Below are 18,186 nucleotides of genomic sequence, written 5' to 3' on the forward strand. Positions count from 1 at the left end.
CAGTGCCTGCTTTGCTTCGTGGCGGAATAATAGGTGTTTTGCATAGTTAGAATTGCACAAATACAGTCTTGGTGGAGCAAGGATTGTCTTATCAGGCCACAACAGTTAGGATTTTTTCTGCTGCCCAGGTTGAGCCATTAGTTAAGAATTTTCTCTGGTCCTGAGGCAAAAGTTTGGGGTTAGTAAGATTTTTTAAATGTTTTTGAAAGAAGTCTCTCATACTCACCAAGGCTACATTTATTTGATCAAAAATCTAGTACAAACAGTAATATTGTGAAATATCATTACAATTTAAAACTGATTTCGATTGATATTGATTTTCTATTGATTTCTAATTTATTCCTGTGATCAAAGCTGAATTTTCAGCATCATTACTCCAGTCTTCAGTGTCACATGATCCTTAAGAAATGCTCAAGAAACATTTCTTGCTTGATATTTTTGTGTAATACATTTTCTTTTAACAGTCACTTTTGATCAATTTAATGCATTCTTGTTGAATAAAAGTATTGATTTTGTTTGAAAAAATATCTTACTGATCCCAGACTTTTAAATGGTAGTGTATATGAAAAGCAAGTATATATATATATAAATAAAATAAAAATGAATGTTTCTTTTGAAGATTTTTTTTTTTAATAAGTTCAATAATTTTCTTAAATTGTGGCAAAATGCTAAATAAATACAAGTACATTTTACACATAAATTGCTGGAAATAACAAAAATAAACAATGCATCACATGCTTTTATGTTTTTAAAGGGATAGATCACCCAAAAAGGAAAATTTGCTGTTATTTTACTCACCCTTAGGCCATCCAAGATGTAGGTGTCATTTTTTTTTTCTTCAGTAGAAAAGTAAAGAAGATTTTTAGCTGAACCCGTAGTACTTGTTGATTCATATAATGCAAGTCGATGGTTACTGTCACTTTGAGAGTAAATTAAAACAAACATATTACAGGCAAAACAAAATGAATACCTATGGCTCCTGGTGATTTAGGTCTTAGAAAGTGAAACGATCAGTTTGTGCAAGAAACTGAACATTATTTACAACATTATTACCTGTAATCAACAGCCTGGGTAAACGGTCCTGAGCACATTCATGGAAGTCTGGAGCACAAGCTTCCTCTCGCATTATGACGTAGAGCACTGACGCTGTTTGTATACAATACAACAGAGAGGGAGGACACATGTGCCTATCCTGGATGCTGAAACCTATATAAAAGGGTTTTTTTAAATTAAGATTACGTTTGCTTGCGCAATCTCGATTGGGAAAATTGATGATTTTTCACAGATACCCAACGTTTGAGCTCACACGCATACGTCATTATGCGACAGGAAGCTCGCGCTTGCATTTCCAAGGACCACGCTTTCAACTAAAAATCCAAAATGGCCTGAAGGCTGAGTTAATTAACCTCAAATTTTCCACCATGTTGCTCCACCACGTCTATGTGTCTTTGCAGCTTCTGTAGCTTCTCATTTGGAGTAGTGAGATTTTATTGTTTTGGCTAGTGGTGCAGCTGTTTAAAGCAAGTGTACTATAAACGTAAATGTGAAAGTCTTAAGGATCTCTGTTGCGTTTTGTTTTGTCTTCATTCAGCCTACAGATTTCTCTGAAATCCAGGTAATTTCTCTTTGTCCCAAGTGAATCTGTTTCCGCCTATGATAATGTTTCATGTCTGCAACAACAGCCCAGAAGATTGTTGTCTTAGAGGGTTTGTAAAGAAAGAAGGCTCAGGTGATCTTGAGTGATATCTGTCTTTCCTCATTCCTTTCAGCCTGAGAGTCCCTCCCGGATTCCAAGGCCCTCATCGGCTAAAGGACAGAGGCGGTGGCCCAAAACAAGAGGTCAAGGTATTAAACATGTCTTCCTTAACAGACCCTATTAATTATTGATGTGCTGACGTTTTGATGCATATCCAACTTGATCTGTTTAGTTGTTTCGAGTCTGAACGCATGAAATGTCATTTTTACAAACCCAGTCTAAACAAACTGATTAATGTAGGATTATTAAAACTGTCACAGCCTTGTTGTTTTTATGTGATTCGTCTTAAGTTATAACATAAATTGTGTATCTCTGTTACAGATGAGACCGACAGCGAAGGAGGTGAGTGTTGTTTTATTTTGTGAATACCTGTTACCAAGGTTCAAAACTAACTTTTTGCCACACCCAATAATAGAAATAATATGTTTCATTTATATAGCGCTTTTCCCGAGCTTTACAATCAAAAACAAAAATATATCATAAACAAGGCCAAATACAAGAAACTATACAGTAATACTCACTCAAATATTTGTATATTTTTCACTCCGGACTATGCATTTAATGTGCATAGAGTAAAAATTAAGTTACCAGATTAGTCCCTCATGGAGTGAGTACACCAAGCAAACCCGCGTCAAACGATGCACGCCACAATCACAAAAAACAATCACAAGAGTTCGTTAGGTTGAAGTCCATTTTATGAGCGTGTGAAACATTGAGAAACATACTTTTTAAACAAGACAAAATCAAAACAAACATACAGCCCCGGTGTGAAGCTGCAGCCAAACTCGTACAGCATACTCGCACTGAAAGTCTAAAAAATAAAAAACTACACTACCTGCCAATGGCCGATGACTTCAGAAAAGTACTGGCCAGCAAATTATTGTTATTATTGTTTTTATTATTATTATAAAACTTATATAAAAAATTTGAGAAGATGGTTGCTGCATGTTGCGTTTTGAAAAACACATTATAAGCTACTCAAATGCAAAACTTCTGCAGAGATGAGTTCGTGGGGAGCAGCTTTCACTGCAAACCGAGCTGCTCCGAATCATAGAAAACACCAGATCATGAACTGCTCATGTGTCAAATACATTTATATAGTCATAAAAAGGAAATTAAAACAGCTAAATACTCATTGTTAATTCAAATTCAGAATTTCGACTAGTGCTGTCAAATCAATTAATCTCATCTAACAAAAGTTTGTTCATAAAATATATATGTGCATATATATAATTGTATTAATATAAGTGTGTATATATATATATGTGTGTGTGTGTGTGCTTACTCCTATATATATATATATGTGTGTATATATATGTGTGTATATATATGTATGTATGTATGTATGTATGTGTATATATATATATATATATATATATATATATATATATATATATATATATATATATATATACAGTGAGGAAAATAAGTATTTGAACACCCTGCTATTTTGCAAGTTCTCCCACTTGGAAATCATGGAGGGGTCTGAAATTGTCATCGTAGGTGCATGTCCACTGTGAAAGACATAATCTAAAAAAAAAAATCCAGAAATCACAATATATGATTTTTAAACTATTTATTTGTATGATACAGCTGCAAATAAGTATTTGAACACCTGTCTATCAGCTAGAATTCTGACCCTCAAAGACCTGTTAGTCTGCATTTAAAATGTCCACCTCCACTCCATTTATTATCCTAAATTAGATGCACCTGTTTGAGGTCGTTAGCTGCATAAAGACACCTGTCCACCCCATACAATCAGTAAGAATCCAACTACTAACATGGCCAAGACCAAAGAGCTGTCCAAAGACACTAGAGACAAAATTGTACACCTCCACAAGGCTGGAAAGGGCTACGGGGAAATTGCCAAGCAGCTTGGTGAAAAAAGGTCCACTGTTCATTCATTCAATCATTAGAAAATGGAAGAAGCTAAACATGACTGTCAATCTCCCTCGGACTGGGGCTCCATGTAAGATCTCACCTCGTGGGGTCTCAATGATCCTAAGAAAGGTGAGAAATCAGCCCAGAACTACACGGGAGGAGCTGGTCAATGACCTGAAAAGAGCTGGGACCACCGTTTCCAAGGTTACTGTTGGTAATACACTAAGACGTCATGGTTTGAAATCATGCATGGCACGGAAGGTTCCCCTGCTTAAACCAGCACATGTCAAGGCCCGTCTTAAGTTTGCCAATGACCATTTGGATGATCCAGAGGAGTCATGGGAGAAAGTCATGTGGTCAGATGAGACCAAAATAGAACTTTTTGGTCATAATTCCACTAAACGTGTTTGGAGGAAGAAGAATGATGAGTACCATCCCAAGAACATCATCCCTACTGTGAAGCATGGGGGTGGTAGCATCATCCTTTGGGGGTGTTTTTCTGCACATGGGACAGGGCGACTGCACTGTATTAAGGAGAGGATGACCGGGGCCATGCATTGCGAGATTTTGGGGAACAACCTCCTTCCCTCAGGTAGAGCATTGAAGATGGGTCGAGGCTGGGTCTTCCAACATGACAATGACCCGAAGCACACAGCCAGGATAACCAAGGACTGGCTCTGTAAGAAGCATATCAAGGTTCTGGCATGGCCTAGCCAGTCTCCAGACCTAAACCCAATAGAGAATCTTTGGAGGGAGCTCAAACTCCGTGTTTCTCAGCGACAGCCCAGAAACCTGACTGATCTAGAGAAGATCTGTGTGGAGGAGTGGGCCAAAATCCCTCCTGCAGTGTGTGCAAACCTGGTGAAAAACTACAGGAAACGTTTGACCTCTGTAATTGCAAACAAAGGCTACTGTACCAAATATTAACATTGATTTTCTCAGGTGTTCAAATACTTATTTGCAGCTGTATCATACAAATAAATAGTTAAAAAATCATACATTGTGATTTCTGGATTTTTTTTTTTAGATTATGTCTCTCACAGTGGACATGCACCTACGATGACAATTTCAGACCCATCCATGATTTCTAAGTGGGAGAACTTGCAAAATAGCAGGGTGTTCAAATACTTATTTTCCTCACTGTATATATGTGTATGTATATGTATGTATCTTCCAGAAGCGGACATCACTTCACCAGAGAACCCAGTCCCCATTGAGAATGGAGAAGCAACGGATTCTGTGCCACCTCAGACAACAACACACAGGTTTGTTCTTTCTTTCTTTCTTTCTTTCTTTCTTTCTTTCTTTCTTTCTTTCTTTCTTTCTTTCTTTCTTTCTTTCTTTCTTTCTTTCTTTCTTTCTTTCTTTCTTTCTTTCTTTCTTTCTTTCTTTCTTAATAAGTGCTAATGATCACATAAGTGTATTGATTTAAAAAGAAAAGAAAAGGCTAAATTTCCATCCAGTGATAACAAAGTAACCCAGTGTGATAATGTGCTGATGGGATTGTGGGTGAATGAAGTGTATCATGTATGTTCCCGTGAGAGATTGTCTGGCAGTGGAAGTCACTGATGCAAATCCTCAACTTTCACTGCACTGTACCGCAAGATCAAACCACAAGATGGGTATCACTCTCATCCAGATCATTACTCTTGTTCTCAGGACTATTTCTGTAAGCATTTAGCCATTTAGGAACTTGCCGTTTACTTAAACTCCCCACGCATGAAGTCACATGTGTAGTTGCGTACCTTACAAAAAGTGCTTGTGTATTTAATGTGAACATATGTATTCTTCTTTTGTTTGCAATGTTTATGTGAGTAGAAGATTGCCACGGCCCAGCAGCGCTCGACCGGCGGCCCCCCGCATCAAGCGACAGGAGAGCTACGCTGATGTGACCCCAGCAGAGAGGTGAGAGATCTCGCTCATCAGGCTCTCAGTTTCAGACTTCATATTAAAGGGTTAGTTCACCCAAAAATGAAAATTACTCACCCTCATGTTGTTCCAACCCCGTAAGACTTTTGTTCATCTTCAGAACACAAATTAAGATATTTTTGATGAAATCTGAGAGCTGTCTCACTCCTTAATAGGCTGCTAGGTAATCGATATCTGCCAGCCCAGAAAAGTTAGTAAAGACATTGTTAAAATAGTCCAAGTGACTACAGTGGCTTAACCTTAAGTTTATCAAGCCGAGAGTACTTTTTGTGCGCAAAAAACACACAAAAATAACGACTTTATTCAACTATTCATTTTCTTCCGTCTGGGCCTCTGACGTGAGTTCACGAGAGCGCCACGACGCATGCGCAAGAACTTAATTTGTGTTCCGAAGATGAACAAAAGTCTTGCGGGTTTGGAACAACATGAGGGTGAGTAATTACTGACAGAATTTTCATTTTTGGGTGAACTAACCCTTTAAAGAAGTAAGCCACAAGTGATGATGCACTGATACATACACTGATTTTACCACTGGTAGGGGGTTCTTACCTGAAATACCCTCTTTATTCTGACTTGTTTTCTCGCAATTCCGAGTTTCTCACAATTCTGAGGAAATTGACTTTTTTTAGGTATAAACTCACAATTGAGTTATAAAGTCTGAATTATGATATATATATATATATATAATATATAATATATGTAAGAAATTCTGAGTTGTGTGATGAAAGGTCATTATTTTTTATTCTGAGGAGAAAATAAGCTTCCAGTCTTCAGTGTCACATGGTCCTTCAGAAGTCATTCTAATATGATGATCTGGTGCTCAAGAAACATCTCTTTTTGCTATCAAGGTTGAAAACATTTGTCTTGCTTAATGTTTTTTGCTGAAACTGATAACATTTTTATTTAAGGATTCTTTGATGAATGAAGTTTGAAAGAACAGCATTTATTTGAAAAAGAAATAGAAAAAATCTTTTGTTACATTGTAAATGTGTTTACATTCACTTTGCTGCATCCTTGCAAAATAAAATGATTAATTACTTTTAAAAAACTGATCCCAAACCTCTGAACAGTAGTGTATGATAAAAAGACATCAGTGTTTATAAAAATAAATAAAAAAAGAAGTTGAATTTAAGCATGACTGGGTTTTCTCAGGCTGGGCAGTGGCAAGACCCCCGCAACGGTCATTTTGGATGACAAGAAGCTCTCTGAAGATGAAGATGAGGAAGATGGGCATTTTGTAGTGGAGGCAGTTCCGCCTCCCCCTGACATACCGGAAATGGAGGTAGTGAAGGCAGGCTCTCTATATGCATGTAGTATTTCAGTAAAAAATCAGCATGATTCAGTCTCAATTTACTTTTTTTACTTTTTTTATTACAGCGTAATTCACTTGAACTGCAAGGGGATGACAAACATGGTAAGCCATGTCCAATAATACAAATGGAAATTCAAAAATGATTCATTGTTGTGAAGTAAATAAACGATTGAATGGTTTTCATTTGTTCATAGGTGGGCTTGTGAAAAAAATCCTGGAGACAAAAAAAGACTATGAATCATCTCCATCCACAAAGTCAAAAGAACAGGTATGACATTGTTTTAAGCTCCTGGTTGTTCCCGTTAGTACCACTAGGTGGCGGTGCTATTCCATCTTACACTGTCCATGTTTTGTTGTTTTTACAACAAAATTCCAGTAACATGAGTAAATGCATTTCAAAATCTCTTCATCAAGGGAATAAGCATTTATTGTGCTCTAAACAATACTTCAGGGATGTGTCTGTCTCTCTTTTTATTTCCAAAGCCTGACCCAGTGCACTGTCAGTTTACTAAAGAAAGCAACTTTGCAAATGGAGTGGAGAAATGTAATTGCAGTCCCTTAGAGGCATTGAAGTGTTATTCTGTTCCACCGAGCTTAAATAATTAGGGTAAAATAAGCATGATGGCTCCGTACTTGCTGTTTAGATATTTTTGTGGTTAACATTGTTAACAATTGTGGCCTGTTTGTTTGTGAATTTTGTTGGGTTTGGTTACTGCATTACAGATTGAAAACCAGGCTGTGCTGGTGACTTTTTATAAGCTTGCTTGTGATTTGTTTTTAGGTTAAAACTTTTTGGGGGATTTTATCTGAAGTTTCAGTGTGGTTCAGGTTATGCAGTTTTCTGTTAAAATTATAAAATAAAATTTGTGGAAAGATTTTTCAGGACAAGTATAAAACCATTGCCAATCTAAAGTGGTTCTTCATCAATGTCTTTCCAAATATTTAGCTTGCTTTGGACTAGGGGTGGTCGATATTGCAAAAATAACGTACCACCATTTTTTTTCATGTTGTATTTAAAGACTATTTGTAAGTCACTGAGCAGTGCAGCCAAGATGTTTTGTCTTATACAAATAAAAAATAATGACAGACCATTTAGGCCAAAGTTGGGATGGGCAATACGATCGACATCGTATTATTATTTTATCTTTGTTATTAAAAATAAGAACAAAGGTGCAAATTACAAATAATAGGACAAATACAATATGAGATTGCTTATTAGGCTACCATAAGACCACTTTAAGACCTAATGCACAGATCTAATAAACTACTGACACGCATTTACTTAAGATATAAATGACTGTATTTATGTAAACCTTTAGTGAATTTGAGTTTAAAGTCCCCCTGTGGTGAAAATCAAGTTTTTAATGTTGTTCAAATGTCTATGTGGTGTTTTTAATATGCTTTAAGACAAACCATGTGCACATTCATAAGTCGACACCATTGCTGAGTATTTTCTCCTTAAAACTGCAGTGAACCAAAGACAGGCTCAAAAATGTAGTTTGAAATCGCTGGTGTTTCTGACAACACAAATCACGTCAACGTGTGATCCTCTGAGCTGGTGTGAGTGGAGGCGGGGCTAATTTGCATAGTCATAGAACCGTGTTTACTAAATGAGGCAAGGGTGTAGTTACATTCAAGCAATTTTAAGGCATGAAGAAAAACATTTTCAGGGAAAAAAATATGTTTAAATGTGTCATTTTGGTGATCAAAGATGAGTTTTAAGGGATAAAATTATTGACTAAAGGGGGACTTTAAGCGCAATAAGATGCGGAAGAAAACTTCAGTATTCACGCGCTGTGTGACAGGCTTTTAGCGTGTGTGCGCTTCGAGTGTGCGAATACAAAGTTTAACTGGCAAGGCTTTAAAAGGCATGCAAATAATAAACTTTCATGATGGTGAAGAACTGCAGTGAGTGTCAACCCCGCGTTGTACAGTTTGTTGGGACGGTGATGCCAGAACTGCAACTGATTGAATGTGCTTGAATGTGATCTCTCTTCAAAGGCAGATCGTGGAGACATTAATCGTTCACAATCTAAAATCGTGATATCGCACACCCCTTTTTTGGGCGGTTTGTGAGCCAGGGAAGATGGGAACAGTGTGAATTGAGTGTTGAAGTCATCCTGTCCGTGCCCTGGTGGAAAGGGTGGTCTGTCCTGGGTGGTCCACACTTGCCGGAATGTACGCTCCGGTCTATCTGTCCGTCACTGGCTGTAGGCCCTGATGGATGCAACGTTTGGTGATGGCCTTCATGCAGAACCCTCACCCCTTCACCCTGACTTCCCACCTTAGTCACATGTGAGTTGGCAGTAGGGACAAATAGAGATTTTGGGAATTGTAAGGAATTTTGGCTCTGTTGCAGATTTCATACAACAGTTCTGGTTCTTTAATAATTATTTAATTCTGGTTCTTTAATTGAATGATTCTTTTCGAGGACGAAAGAATACAAACTTTATTTCATACTTTTCTCAGCTAGAACCTAAATAGCTATAATAAAACATTTTTCTTACATTCATTGTCATTCAAAAGTTTGCCTACAGTTTTTTTTTTTTTTTTTTTCTAAAAGAAATTAACACTTCTATTCAGCAATGGTGCATAAAAGGGACAGTAAAGATATTTATAATGTTACAAAAGATTTCTATTTCAAATAAACGCTGTTCTTTTGAACTTTCTATTCACTTTAAATTCAGTTTTTGTTTCCACAAAAATAAGAAGCAGCACAACTGTTTTCAACATTGATAATATGTTTTTTGTTTCTGCTGAAAAATTCAGCTCTGCCAACAATGGAACACATAACATTTTATATATATATATATATATATATATATATATATATATATATATATATATATATATATAATTTTTTTAATATAATTTGTTTGAAATTGTAATATTTCACAATATTACTATTTTTACTGTATTTTTTATACAGTGAGCATAAGATGTTCCTTTCAGAAACATTATAAATTCTTACTGACCCCAAATTATTATTTCTTCTCCACGTAATGAAAGTAAATTACGACTTTGATGTCAAACCTGAACTGGAGTTCCCATTACCTTTCCTTGCATGAAAAAGAGTGGTCAATACATTCTTCAACGTTTACAGATTTGGAAAGACATGAGGGTAAGTAAATTATCACAAAAGTTTCATTTAATTCATTTGGTTACAGTCCTCAATGAACAGACGTGAGCTCTGTGTGCTTTGCCGCCAGCGAGATCTGGTTTGGTGTTTAAACTCAACCGCACACAGTAAGCTGCTCCCAGCTGGCTCTTACAGCGAGCGCTTCTCCCTCCTGTGTTCTTGATTTCAAAACAATCAGACTGGATTTCCTTTCAATCCCAAATAATTAAATTAGATTTCCCCCCATCAGACGCAGGCCAACTCCGGGCTGGAACCTGAGCGCTGCATGGCGCGCTCCCCTAATTGACTTAATTTAGCCTCATCAGCTTTCTAAATTCTTTGTCTTAATTGCGGGGCATGAAATGGGCGTGGGTTTTTGAGGTAGTACATGTTAACTGGCACTCCGCACCTCTCCTGTCTAGTCAGCTGTATGAAAAAGAAACCTGTAATGACTTCCTTCCTGACTTGAAAGGGGGCTGAAGGTCAACGCAATAAAGCGTCCGCTCTCCTGTAATCACGGTGTAGCATCCAGGGTTAAAAATGTAAATATTGAGCTTCCTTATCCTCCTCAACAGGTTTGAAGTTACAGCGCTCATAAATCACTTCACAAATATGAGCTTTCGCTCTCAGATCTCTCCATGATTTTGAGTTTACAGTGATCCCCACATCAAGTACGGATGACTTAATGTCTTCGGAATGACTGCAGAATTTAGAGTTTTGACTATTAGTAATTCCGAAGATGAAACAGAGCCAATGACTCATTCCGTGGCTTTATTAGCTTGAGCTTTCCGTTCCGCTTCGTAAGTGGAGATTTACCTCGCCGGGGTCGACAGAACTTCATTTATCAAGATCTGCTAGACGTAATATTTTTCATTTGACTGAAACAACAGGCCGGATGCAATATTATGATGGGCCATTTCCCATCACGGTGCGTTTTGCTGAAGAATTTGCCGTACATTTTGCAGCTGACCTCTGTTGTGACCTTCCAGATCACGTGTATATTATTGTAAGATACTTCTTGTAGGGCGTCTTTTTTGTTTTGAGAGTACTGGCCCCTGACAGCAGCTGCGTTTTCATAAGCATTTTTTTCCCTCTTCCCTTTCCCCTCTTTTGCGCAATCAAATTAGCCTGATGAAGGTTTGCAATGTATAAATAAACCCCATGGCACACAAATGGATGGCTGTTGAGTGAACACCACACCAGCTTGTGCTCTGCCGAACGGGCAAGAAAATAAATCGTCATCCCTTCAAGCCTGTGTCTTTGTAAACATCTACCTTTTTTGTTGGATATGTTAAGGAAATGACTCTTGTGGCATTCCTCAACGTTTTGCCCTCATCGAGAGACGATTGACATCCCCGTGGAATGATCCAAAGGTTACGTTGAAATACCACGATTCAAGTCTCTGACGTCTGATTGCATAATTGGTTGCGTTTTAGCCTATCATTTCAGTCTTTCCACTCTCTGGTTCTCATAAATCGAAGTCAAACACTGTGGTTCTGTGGTGTTCTGCTTAGCACACAAGTGCAGGATGGTGATCTCAGCGGTGACCCCCACGGGGACGAACTGACCCTTCCATCCTGTGTATACCACTCCGCCTCTTTGCACTTCACTTCATCCCAGCTATTTTTATGATGTTGCTGGACGGGGCCCATGTTTTCCCCAAGGAGGAAACCCCTAAACATTGCTAAACAATTAATCTTTCCCCTTTGAGTCCTTGTTGGACCCACCATGGAGCGATATACCAGTAGCAAGCTGTCTAAAAAGGACTTTGCCATTGAAGCCACTGCCCATGTTAAACTCTTTCACCGTGTAGTTTAAATAAAATCCTCTGTAAAGAATAATGCATTTTGATCATTTTAACTGCTTATGCATACTCAAAAGAAATGCAACAGCATCTCACTGTTTTTTTTTAGCATACCAAGACAAATTTTTTAAGAAAGCAAGTTAAAGTAGTTCTGATCTATAAGTGAAATATGTTAAAGTGTACAGCCGATACATTGACTTTAGCCAATCAGAATGCAAAGTACAACCCAAAATGCTATAGTAACCAATCAAAAAGTAGCAAATTTTTTTGATCGATTATACCTGATCATACCTCCCCTCCTGAAAACTTTCTCAATGCAAACTAGGGATTGAGCATTATACAGGGTAAAACGAGAAACTGATAGAAATATGTTAACCAGTATACATATTTTGTGACTCGGTACCAGTATAAAAAAATCATTGTTAAATCACCAGATTAGTGAATGTCATTTTGCAGTCTGAATATGTAGTGATAAAGACTGTGCACGTCCTTCTATTAAGTTGTCCTGTCCTCACGAGCTGCACACAAAAACAAACAAAATGCCAGTGTTGTCCAATTCACAAACAAATGACTTTTTTTAATGATTATTTTCACTCAAGTTACTGTTTTGAATCAGTCTGACAAATATCTCACTGAATTCATCAGAGCAGTTACGCAAACATCTGACACTCACCGAACTGCTAGTTATCCTTACTTTCACTGATGTCCGTTTCAAAATGAAGCAATTTTTGTGTACTTGTGAAAATTTACTTAATCTGTGACTGGTTGTGTGGAACTGATCCTCCACTAAGTTTGGCTGTCATGTTTACATGTAGTCTACCTGTCTGTGCCTGTTCTGTCTTTAAGTACTTTAACTAAAGAAAATGCTCCTCAGACTAAACTTCATAGCTATAAAAAAAAAAAAATCTAAATCTGAATCTATAATTTTTTGAAAGGTTTAAAATTTATCTGGAAGAAAAATGTGCGTATTGTTAATTATAAATGTTTGCTTATATCGCCCACCCCAATGCAAATGTTCACATCTTGAAGATAAAGTTTTTGACACTAGAAGTAGCAAACTAAACTGCAGTTTTGGGGACGGAACTGCATGTCTGTCCAAACAGTGATAGACAGGGGAGTGTTTGCCATTTTTTTCCCCATTTCTGTTTGATGCTGCTAGTGGCGAATAAATGACTCGCTTCATATTTAAAGTTTGTCATACTTGTCCTAACAGAAAAAAAAAACTGTTCTCATTTGCAAGCCCAGTTTATCTCACGAATCGCGTTTGAACTCAAAGTTTCAGATCCACAGAACCGTGACGCAGCAAAGTGAATGCTTCTCAGGAGGATTGCAATTCTGTGATTTTTCTTTGCCAGAGCTCTCATTTGAAGAGTGCTGCTCTGCTTTATTTTGTAGTTTTTCATTAGCACTCTATTAATCATGCATTTTGCATGCATTGCTTCATTAAGCAAATTGGGCTTGCAGCTGAAGGCTTAGATCCACATAGCGGGGTAATGAGGCATCCCGATGCAAGAGGCTTCGGCCCAATGCATCAGCGTCTCTGGAAGCCACCTGACCCAGGCACACCGACTCCACATCCCGCTTGTGTCACTGTTCGAGATAATGGGAAAACCTGTCCTCAGCTGCCTCACGCAAAACAAATATTTTTCTTGGGTCCGACTGAAGAATGGGGAAAACGAGAGCCCCTATAAACGATTGATTTATGTCCTCTGAGACAGAAAGCCTGAGTTTTTCTTTTCTTTTCGACTGAGGGGTGAGGTGCAGGAGGACGGCAAACAGAGCGAATCTGGCCTGGCCTTCGCGCTCCACGAACAGTGAGCCGAATGTGCTCGCCGGTGTTTGTGTAGAGGGGGTGTTTAAGGGCCAGAGAAACCACCCACATTGCAGACAACTATTAGACATTTCAATCTGAACGCACTTGTAAACCACAGAGAGCGGGGGGGGGGGGATGAATTTAGTCTTTCTTCTCAGACGTTTGTTACGAGTCCTAGAGAAAAGCAACATAGTTAACCTTTGAAGTGTTTGCAATATAGTTACCGGACTCTGTAAAGTTTTAACAATAAACTTTTGGTTTCAAAACTTGGATGATTAGAGACCGGCTCTTTATGAAAATATTTTCAGATTTAAAATCTTTATAGCGTTTTAACCCACTGTTTATCTATCTAGTACTATGTGATAATTGTATTTATATTACATTGGTCTATATGAATTATTTGAAATTTATGCAATAATATGAATAATTTTAAACAAAATTATGTGTGTGCGTGTGTGTGTGTGTGTGTGAGAGAGAAAACATTATATATTGATTATAGGGTTATGAATTGATCCATTGAATTGCATAAGACTTATCAACACTAACACCATTTTGGCTTCTGAAGTCTAAGTCACAGATGTTATTAAACCACCTGTCTTAACACTCTCATACTCACAAATCGAGAGAGAGAGAGGGATTGTGAAACTGGTGTAATGACGCTTAATTGCCAGATAAAAAGCTAGTTAAAATCAGCAAGATATTTACAATATTGCTTAGTTGTATATTACCAGAAAAATCATTGCAAATATATCCATTATATCTATCTCACCTTTTGAAGAGTTCATGTAATGCTCTTGTCTATTTTGATGAGGAATTTTCTGGTAATTGTATTGTCATGTAGCTCAGGTTTGACATGTTCTGTCTTAGAAGATGTTAGTGTTTGTGGCCATAATGACATGAATTGCTTGAGCAGTTCAGCTTGAAACAAGGTAAATGTGAAGTAGTTGTTACCAAATACTGTTGTAAAATAACTTCGCTGCCATTGCCTGTTACTAAAATAAACAAAGTCATGCCTTGCATGAGGGTGTATGTGTCTGAGTGGGACGGAGGCAGTAAGAGTAAAGCCTGTTTGGCCTAGTGCCACACACAGCCTGTGGCCCCAGCTGAGTAAATAGACACGGGCCCCGTGTGCCAGGGGGGCCGCCTTGTGCTTGGCTGAAGGGTGACTGGGGCACACCAAGACCCCCCAACCACACCGCATACAGAGGAGGCCTTCAGTAACCACTCACTCACATTATGGATCCCATGTCTCTTTCGTTTTGATCTTTATATACATTGCAAGGTTTGTATAATTCCTGCCTTGAAATTCTAAACATTTGTAGCCTTGACATTGAAAACCCACTAAATGCAGACTTCTCCCTGGTGCTTTTTTCCTCCAAAAGTATATTGTTGGTAGGTATAGATTTCCTCTAACCTCATTCATCTACAGCATACATCTGAAGTGCTCCCTCGTGGGAGTGACTTCCCACTAGTCATTTTTCAGCTGTAAGCTTAATTTACACAGTCGCTTAAGAATCAGAGGAAGCGAGTGGCCATTAACAGCCCAGACGAATGAAACAAATGAACATTTCGTCATCATTCATTCACCATCATGTCATTCCAAACCTGTATTTCATTTGTGGAGCGTAAAATAATTTTGTGAAGAACATTTCGACTGTTTGTGTCCATACAATGAAGGTCAATGGGGTCCAAAACATCAGAACCCAGTTACTTTCATTGTATGAATAGAAAGCACAGAAACATTTTTAAAAATATCTTCTTTTGTGTTCCATAGAAGAAAAAGGTCATACAGGTTTGGAATGACATGAGGGCAAGTATATGACGCTCATCCAAATGCAAAGCCATGTATATAAAAGTTAATTGTCGTCTTGTGTTATATGTCATCCTACAGCATGTTGACTACGGATTAAAGTGAAATGCATGTCATTGAGATATCAGTAAAAAAGTCAGGTGGTGTGACATTGTTTTGAGACGGCTATTGTTGATCTGTTTCCTGTGGTTCCGTCTCTCTCTGCAGGATCGGACGCTGGTGTCGGAGGTGTCTCGTAAGAAAGAACGAGAACTGGTGGCGAAGGAGATTGAGCGCTTGCGTTCGTCCATACAGACGGTGTGCCGTAGCGCTCTGCCCCTGGGCAAAATCATGGACTACATTCAGGAAGATATGGACTCCATGCAGAATGAATTGCAGACTTGGCGCAAAGAGAACAAGGAGAACGCACAGGCTCTGTTACAGGAACAAAGGTGCACATTCATATTAGCTCAGTGAACTGCCTTGTTGTCTACTGTCTACGTAAGCAGCATCCTAACTAAAGTGATTGATTTGGAACGCTTTGCATAAGCAGGATCTCAGTTGTCATTCAAATAAATGCTCCTCATGCAATCGCACAGGAGTTGACTTAAAATTGATTTCAAGTTGAGCTAAAAGCCAGTGTTCTAATAAGCATAAAAGTAGTCCATTTTGACTTTGATTATATTTATTAAACAATTTTGTTCAATAAATGTTTTGTTTTTTTTACTTTACAATTTACTTTACAATTTTAGCATATTTTGTATTTATTTTATTTTTAAAAAAAAGGGTTTTTTTTGAGTGGCCATTAACATATATATACATATATACAAAATATATATTTTTTTTTAATGGCCACTCGCTTCCTCTGATTCTCTCTCTCTCTATATATATATATATATTATTTTTTTATTCTGTTATTTATTTATTTATTTTTAAATAAATGTTAACAATTACATTATTATTATCATTATTATTTTGTTTGTTTGTTGCAAAATTGGCCACCCTATTGGTTACTGGCCATTACATACAAATAATTATCGTCAGGATCAGCTATAATAACTCTCAATCAATGCATCTCAGTCTTTCTCATGATTCTGTGTTAAACCGTTTCTCTGTCTATGTCTTAGAATCACGGACACAGTTGTGGAACCTCTGAAGTCCGAGCTCGCTGAACTGGAGCAGTTAATCAAAGACCAACAGGACAAGAACTGCGCAGTCAAGTCCAACATCCTGAAGAATGAGGAGAAGATCCAGAAGATGGTATCCAGCATCAGCTTCTCCTCACAAACATGAATATCAACACATCCCAAATGATAGCTGAAGCACTGAGCAGTGGTGAGAGCTCCTGTTAATAGACCTGATGTCTTGAGCCGGCACTGGAGAGACTTCAGAAGGTCAGGAATCGCCCTCCTCAAACCCCCTTCAAGTAAGGTGCCTTCTGTAAGACCCAGGATCTGTTTGCGGTGGTCCACACTCGCACGTCTGCAGTAGATTTGCACTTGTCACTTACTTGAGAGATAAATGTGTGGTCACCATAGTGATGTGTCCTGTATTTTTTTTAATTATCTCCATATTCTCTTGGGAAAGCAGACTGACTCGATAATTATATTTTTATTTTGTTTTTCCATTCAGACAGGCTTTTGTCTCACAAGAGAACCTTGGCAATGATAATATATGATTATAATTGGCAATGATATATGATTATATATCTGTATGTATACCGTATGTGTGCATAGACACAGTTCACACACATATATATAATTTAGTAAGCAATAAAGATGACCTTTAGAATTGCCAAAAATTGGAGACACACTACACACGCACCTCTGCACTTTGACCAATGAGACCAACATACAGCACATCATTTACCTGTACACATTAAAAACTTCTCAAGTAGCTTAATGTAAGTTTTAAGAAATGAGATGAGATGGCATGAATGTGTTTCAAGTCAATTCATCGTGTAAGTCAAGAAATGTACCCTGATCAAATGTACTTGTGTATATTTCAAATTCATATAAATAATGGAAAATGTTCAACTGATATTTCATTTAAAAAAAAAAAAAAAAAAACTTTTTAGAGGGCTGTTGAGAGTTTTCTACTGCAATCTGAGATCCATGAAGCAATTATTGCATTAAAAATTTCTATTTTGATATAGAAGTGTGTGCAAAACTGTGTTAGACTGTGTTAGATGAAGCAATAACAGGTCGGATCTGTCGAAGTTGATCAGCTGGTCAAGCACAACATGTCACACTTTATGGATACTGTGGTGACCATGCAACGGCAAACTTTAATATACAGATTATACACTACGTCAGTATTATCAGCTGAACACTATGTCACAAAATACTGTTTGCTATTTATTAAAATCAACTTAAACGTCAATAAATTATCAATTACTTTGTAAAAGAGCCGACCATATACACTGTAAACGATTTTTACCACATCCATACTTTTTGCTGTACATTTTGTGTATATGTTGTTTGTATCATAGTTCACAAATGAATATTAATTTTGTAGTGAAGTCTAATAAACAGTTACATTTCTGTTAAAAGTGTGAACTGTGAGAGATTTATAGTGCATACAGTTTGGAAAATGTCATGTTTGTGCTATGTTGGTGCCAAACAGGAATGCAAGTTGTTTAAGAGGACATAACAGTGGCGCAACATGGGAAAGGAATACAGCACAGCATGTCATGTTAACCAGAACACACAATGCAATGAGATGGATTCAAATATCATGAGATTGCATGTTTTTATTCAGAATAAAAGCAGATATTTTGCATTT

At 37.6% G+C, this 18,186-nt stretch overlaps 1 protein-coding gene across 2 annotated transcripts in view; it reads left to right on the forward strand.

The window, feature by feature from the left end:
- The window catches only part of traf3ip1 (TNF receptor-associated factor 3 interacting protein 1), a 30,489-nt gene extending 12,536 nt beyond the window's left edge, over positions 1-17,953 (forward strand). Inside the window, exons 8-17 of one of the 2 annotated variants that reach the window (XM_084121355.1) lie at positions 1,592-1,615; positions 1,770-1,845; positions 2,078-2,098; positions 4,815-4,902; positions 5,456-5,542; positions 6,719-6,848; positions 6,944-6,980; positions 7,073-7,146; positions 15,631-15,854; positions 16,530-17,953. In XM_084121355.1, the coding sequence (XP_083977481.1) occupies positions 1,592-1,615; positions 1,770-1,845; positions 2,078-2,098; positions 4,815-4,902; positions 5,456-5,542; positions 6,719-6,848; positions 6,944-6,980; positions 7,073-7,146; positions 15,631-15,854; positions 16,530-16,695 (927 nt within the window). In that variant the 3' untranslated portion in view covers positions 16,696-17,953. The remainder of the gene's footprint in view (positions 1-1,591; positions 1,616-1,769; positions 1,846-2,077; positions 2,099-4,814; positions 4,903-5,455; positions 5,543-6,718; positions 6,849-6,943; positions 6,981-7,072; positions 7,147-15,630; positions 15,855-16,529) is intronic. The other variant, XM_084121356.1, reaches the window with a different exon arrangement.
- The last annotated feature ends 233 nt before the right edge of the window (positions 17,954-18,186 follow it).

Source organism: Abramis brama (assembly GCF_963993115.1).
Source record: "Abramis brama genome assembly, chromosome: 8".
Taxonomy (NCBI): Eukaryota; Metazoa; Chordata; class Actinopteri; order Cypriniformes; family Leuciscidae; genus Abramis; species Abramis brama.